The sequence below is a fragment of the Aulostomus chinensis genome, chromosome 4 (assembly GCF_037954235.1).
Source record: "Aulostomus chinensis isolate RoL2024-O1b breed Wild chromosome 4, RoL_Achi_v1.0, whole genome shotgun sequence".
Classification (NCBI taxonomy): Eukaryota; Metazoa; Chordata; class Actinopteri; order Syngnathiformes; family Aulostomidae; genus Aulostomus; species Aulostomus chinensis.
In genome coordinates, this window is record NC_141323.1 from 14960566 (window position 1) to 14966565 (window position 6000).

Here is a 6000-nt window from a genome sequence, read left to right on the forward strand (position 1 = left end):
ACATCCACATCATCAGTGTTCATGTTAGAAGATACAAATGCAGCAGTATGAGTCAAATTGCTTGTAATGTGTGTAATGTGCAAATACTGCCAATGGGTGGGGTGTGTGGTGGTGGTGGGGGGTGTGGGTATGACAGTGCTTTAAAACTGGGCGTGCAAGTCTATTTAAGGGATTACTACATAAGGCCAATGTAGCAGAAAAGGGTTTGAGAGGGACGTCAGTGCAGGGGAAGGGTAACACTGCCCCCATCTGGCAAAGCATGGCTCCATCAACACTCCTCAGACTACTACAGGGGACTCAAGCATACGTCTCCCCATAGATTTAACAGTACTGCTACTCGCTTTAATTAGCAGATTACATCACATCGCCGACAGTTACTTTCTGTCCCAAACACTTGGTCCACGCTGAGTGAGCTTATCCAATGACACACATGGTGAGGTCAAAGGCAACATGAGTGATTACATCATTGTCACACACTTATTACAAATCACAGAGTCTGCATTTAGTTCGTTGTGGTCAGATGATCCTCCCAGAGCAGACAAGCTCACATATCAGAGTTTGGGAAAATATTTGGAGTGGCACAATCTAACATTCGCTTCTGACGCCGTTATTCCCCCACTCGCCACCATATCAAGTTCTGTAAAACAGCTGTCTCGCGCACACATTTACCAATAACTGTCCCTCATTTTTCCACGCCTTTGAGGAAAACATGACCGTACACTCTGAAATGTCACGTCGTCACTGACTCGCGTATATTTGACTGAAATGAATGACAAGCCAAGTGGTTTGACACATTTTAGAACGTTAAAGTAAATCAGCGTCCACCAAGAGACGACTGCCTCCATCTGAACCGCACACCGTAAACGCCAACATCGGGTATTTGTGAAGCACGTTTTCCATGACTTTCCGGGAAATTTCTGTCTTTGACTTTTCCAGGTTTTTACAAGAACCCTGATTAAACCCTGAAATATTATCTTTTGGATTCTAACATTTTCATTTCAGCTATTTAGAGTTAGCTGCAATAAAAAAGGGAAAAACTAAGGTTGAGAAGTCAAACTTACAACCAAGTTACTGTTCGGAATTTCCATTTTATTTATGTTTTACCAAATATATTAGCAAAAATCATCAAGGACTGAGGATCGAGATGTAGCCGAGCTTGTAACTAGGGCTTTAGCTACATTACCAATGACTGTGCAATGTGCTAGATAAATGTTTCTGCAGTTATGAGAGCCCGAGGGAAGAGTCACTGTCTGATTTTGTGAGGAACTTGAGGGGGGCATGTAGGGTTTTGGTTTTTTGCTCTTTTTTGTCCATTGCTGTCTCTTCCTGTCAGTGTCATCATCTGACGCTGTTATGATAACTGACAGGAGAATGCAGGCATACACCGGGTCTCTAGGTAACATCGTTCCCACGGCAGGTTCATTCACATTATTTTCATCCTGCCTGGACCTGCTGCACTCATTAAGGTCACGGCTCCGGTGGCAAAATAATTATGGCTGCCGGACTGCGTTAAGCCCAGTTTACCAATCTCTGAAACAGACTCTTAACTGTAATGAACAAGCAAGCCAGTATTCAGTTTATATGATGTTCAATGAGAATTATTCCAGTTTAATTTTTTCCCAAGGTTGGCAATTCAATTTAACAAACAAGTCTGAGGGCAGGGAAAGACAGAAATGGATAAACACATTTTGTGTTGGTGTCAATTTTCAGTCTCTTACAAAGATCTGACACGTAAGTCGATCCCTGCTTGATATTGGGGTTAATACCACTTCTTTTGTGCTTTTAAAAACACTGCTGCTTCTTGTGGTTAGACTTCAATATTGCTCATGCACAATTAAACAACCCCTCATCATAATTCCCATTTCAAGACAAGAGGAATTGAGGATATAAATGTTGACTACAAGCTTAATAGTGAGCAACTACACTGAGAGAGAGAGAGAGAGAGAGAGAGACAGAGACAGAGAGAGACAGAGAGAGAAGCATAGCAGTAAACTACTCACTTATTTCCTCTGATGCCTTCCTTGCGGACTGTGGCGAGGCCCTCGCTCACCAGAGACTCAGCGATGTTCTCCCCGGTTGTGTCTACAATCGAAGGTAAGAGAAACAAAAACACAGTTGAGAAAAACACAGAGGGGATTGTTCATTTTCCTGTTCTTCTCCAAACAATCACAAAAGATCTCCTTTTTTTTTTTTCACCGTCTCGATAACAGAAGTCTCATTATTTGGCATTAAATATCCACAACAGTGACTACAAAAAAATAAACAGAAAACATATGGAATGAAACAGCCCCCCCCAAGCCGTCAAAGGGTTTGAACAGGCTCAACTGTTAGTTTTAGGGCAGGCAGACCACTCACCTTTCCCCAGGTAGACCATGCCGTACTCTCGACCCAGAGCGGTCTTGATCTCCACAGTAAAGCACACCTCTTTGCCGATTAGCTTCTTCCGCAGGAACTCTCTGGCTTGAAAGGCCCACGGCTACAACACAGACAACAGGGCTCATGTGGATCTTTGCCACGACATGAGAATATTTCAATGCACGCCAGGGCCAAATTTTCACGACGATACATTCAACTAAAATGGCTGACTACACATTTAAACGACGAGCACAAATCCAAAATCTGCCGCAGCATATTTAACTTAGAAAATGCAGCATTCATTTAATGGTTTTTTTCCACCAAAACAGATTCGGACAGCATCGCGCCGTGATAACAGTTGACTTTTTTAACACAAAATCTACCACGGCAGCAGCAGAAAATGATTAATATGGATGCATAGCTTCAAATGCAGGAGAAAAATGCTGCTTTTGACAAGCTGCTAATGACATGAAGCTTATGACATATTATTTTGACTAATACAGAAACGTTTTATTAGAGCTGTGATTGTTTTTTTCTCTTTTGGTACACAGGATACAAAGTGGAAAGTATGTTGATAAAGACAGAGCAGAATATATCTGTCATTCAGATATAAATAAACATTTTTGGAACAGCCAGCGTGAATCAAGTGGTGTTTTTGAAAGTGTTCAGTGATCGAACGTTAGATTACATATCTTTCAGCCTAAAATTTAACTGAGAAGTAGCATGTTTACATCATCACCATTACAACATTGAAACAAAAACAGGCGTGGTGCGAAATGTAACACCATGTGGTTTGAGGGTTACAGAGCAGAACCCTGTTCTGTCTATCCCACACACACACACACACACACACACACACACACACACACACACACACCAAACAATAGGATACATCCTCTAACCTCATCAGGGGTGTCCTTGGTATCAGGCTGGCCCTGAGCGGCTCGTCGGGCCATGGCCCCGGCTCGGATATTACTGAGATTGATCTGACGCTCCGGGGGTGGTCCTCCTCGAGGCTGACCCCGAACAATGATGGCACAGCCTGACAAAACCTGGAGGGACGACAACAAATATTGCCGGTGATTAAAAAAATAATTAACAGCGGGTTACAGTTTGAGCCATCAAATATGGATAATGTTTTAAATCAGTTGCTGTTAAAAAAAAAAAGGATACAAAATCAGACGTAGCTCTCAGTCTATTTCCTCTCACACTTTCAGTAAATTTACATGGCAGTGCAAGCCAAGCACAATGGAAGAATCACGCAGAACTCATCTGAAATCCGTGCAACATAAACACCCGTGGGTCAGCAAACAAAGCAATCAAGCTATTTACAGTCACAGTTAGTTACGTTGAGGCTGATGTGTGTATCATTGCCATAATTCACAGGAGCTGTAAATTTACAAAAGCTGTTACATGGTGGCGGCGGTGAGGGGGAGGGCCTGGCTCAACTGCGAGGCTGGGACTTCACATTGAATGTTGCCATGGTGACAGTCTGTCATTCAAATGCAAGGTAAGATTGTCTCAGCTGATAATGTTGCTAAATACTACAAAAAAAAAAAAAACAGATAACAACTAGTACTCGAGGGGGTTTGACAACCACGGCATTTACACGAATCTGAGCAAACAGCTTTTATCTGCCGACTCTCCAAAGGTGGCTGTTGATCTTAGATGTGAGACAGATAAACTCTTCCATGAATTCACCACAGTTCCCCTCTGGCAGACTCACTGCCTGAGTGCAACTAAAGCTTCATAGCTGCTGTATTTTTATTCATTTTTTATTTTATTTTCTCCACACTGGCCTATTTTTTTGTCCTTTTCTTTTTCTTTTTCTTTTTTTTTAAAGAAAAGGCACTGAGCTTGATTAAAGTGATGAACTGGTGGAGTCACATGTTAATAGTAGTCACAGATTCATTGAGAACATCCCCGGAGATCAAATTATGAATCTGGAGCATTAATATGGAGGATTCAAATCTGTTTCATCCTGGTCTGATTAGAACAAGTTCGCTCAAGGGTTGTCGAGCAAACGCTGAGAGAAACACCAGCAAGGGAGCCCAGGAAGAGTGCAAGATTATAGGGGCAAGAAAAGAGTAGCTACGTGTCAGTTTCCCGTGGTCGGTTTGAGCCGGTACACCGAGGAAATGCTTCTGAGACATGAGCGGTCGGAGCACATTCACAAAGTCCGGAATCCACGCTGGATTTTTTTTTCTTTTTTTAATACTACCGTGTTTTTGAACTTTGACCGTGAACTTATTGCTAACGCGTTGACACAGAGAGAGGCATTTAATGTTAGCTTAGTTAAACTAGTGGGTTTAGGACTGTTTTAACATGTTTTAAGTAATAAAAAATCCCCTTTGAGCGAATATAATCTACCCCCTGTTCCAATGCATCGCAAACCACGAACTTTGCTCATTTCTGTCAACACTTACTGAACAGTGAACGCGTTAGCTAAGAGTTAGCTAGCGTTAGCTGGGAAACTTAACATCTGTTACTGCAAACAATTTACACACAACTTGCGTGTGTTTGACTGTAATTTAATTTAGTCCATTCATACTTGACTTTCGGCGTCTTACTATTAGTCAGAACCACACAATTCCACGAAAAGTGACAGTTTAAATAACTTACAACTCACAGGTGAGCAGCATAGTAGCAAACATGTGCTAACGTCAGCTGGCTATGGCTTATTAGCAGGCTAGCAAATTGGCTAACAAACTAGCTAATGTTAGCTGGTACGCTCCTGCAGCCAGGTGAGCTGAATGGTAGTGACACTCAAAACCAGCGCACTAACAACACTGGAATGTATTAAACAACTTCAATTATAACGTCAAATAAGTTAAATTCAACTTGCATGACAGCCAATTCTGCTTCCATTAGCCCTGTGCTACCTAGCTGTCTTGCCTGACACACGTAGTAAGCTCACACAGTCATATGTTAGGATTCCTACCATCTTAACAATTCCTCTTTGCAGAGGAGCAGCCGGAGCGGAGGCTGTCTGAGATGGAGACGAAACAGATGCCATGTCCACCGGGTCGAGATATAACGCCGTGAAAGGGGTGACCAGGTAAGGGAGCGGGGACTCTGAATTGAGTGACTGTTCTACTGAAAGCCAAGAGAAAAAGGCTGACTACCGATGAACACACACGTTATACCGGAAACACACTTTGCCATGCATACACACACGTCAAAACCGTTCCGGGTCCGGGAGGAGGGGAGGGGAGGGAGGTAGAGAATTGGCAGAATGAATGAACGTAAATGCAGCCGCCTGGCGACCGCGTCGACAAATCGAAATGACTAGTTCCGGGGCAAGACGTGAGACACGTCAGCATAGTGTTAACCCAGTTAATGCTGCCTTCAAGGTGTGTCGGAAATTTTCTGTTTTCCGTCTTGAGCCTTACGAATCACCCAACAGAGTAAAACATCCCATTTGAATCACAGGAAAATAACATCTCCGTAACTTGGGACAATTAAATCCAAGATGTTTTTTTTTTAAAAAAAATAGTATTAAGATGAGTATTTCCCCCCTAAACATCTGCATTCTCTGCTGTTGTTTTTTTTTTTTTTTACTGTTTTTTTGTACTTTTTAATGAATAAATTCCAACGCATATTCTTGTGTTTGCTCTTTGTTTTTGTCTGTTTTAGGACATAATC

General features: G+C 42.3%; 1 protein-coding gene across 1 annotated transcript in view; it reads right to left on the reverse strand.

Annotated features, from left to right (window-relative positions):
- The window catches only part of snd1 (staphylococcal nuclease and tudor domain containing 1), a 176049-nt gene extending 170502 nt beyond the window's left edge, over window positions 1-5547 (reverse strand). The window contains exons 1-4 of the mRNA XM_086202009.1: window positions 5297-5547; window positions 3258-3407; window positions 2356-2476; window positions 2001-2082 (exon numbers count right to left, since the gene is read on the reverse strand). Coding sequence (XP_086058135.1) covers window positions 2001-2082; window positions 2356-2476; window positions 3258-3407; window positions 5297-5371 — 428 coding nt within the window. The 5' untranslated portion in view covers window positions 5372-5547. The remainder of the gene's footprint in view (window positions 1-2000; window positions 2083-2355; window positions 2477-3257; window positions 3408-5296) is intronic.
- Window positions 5548-6000: the final 453 nt, after the last annotated feature.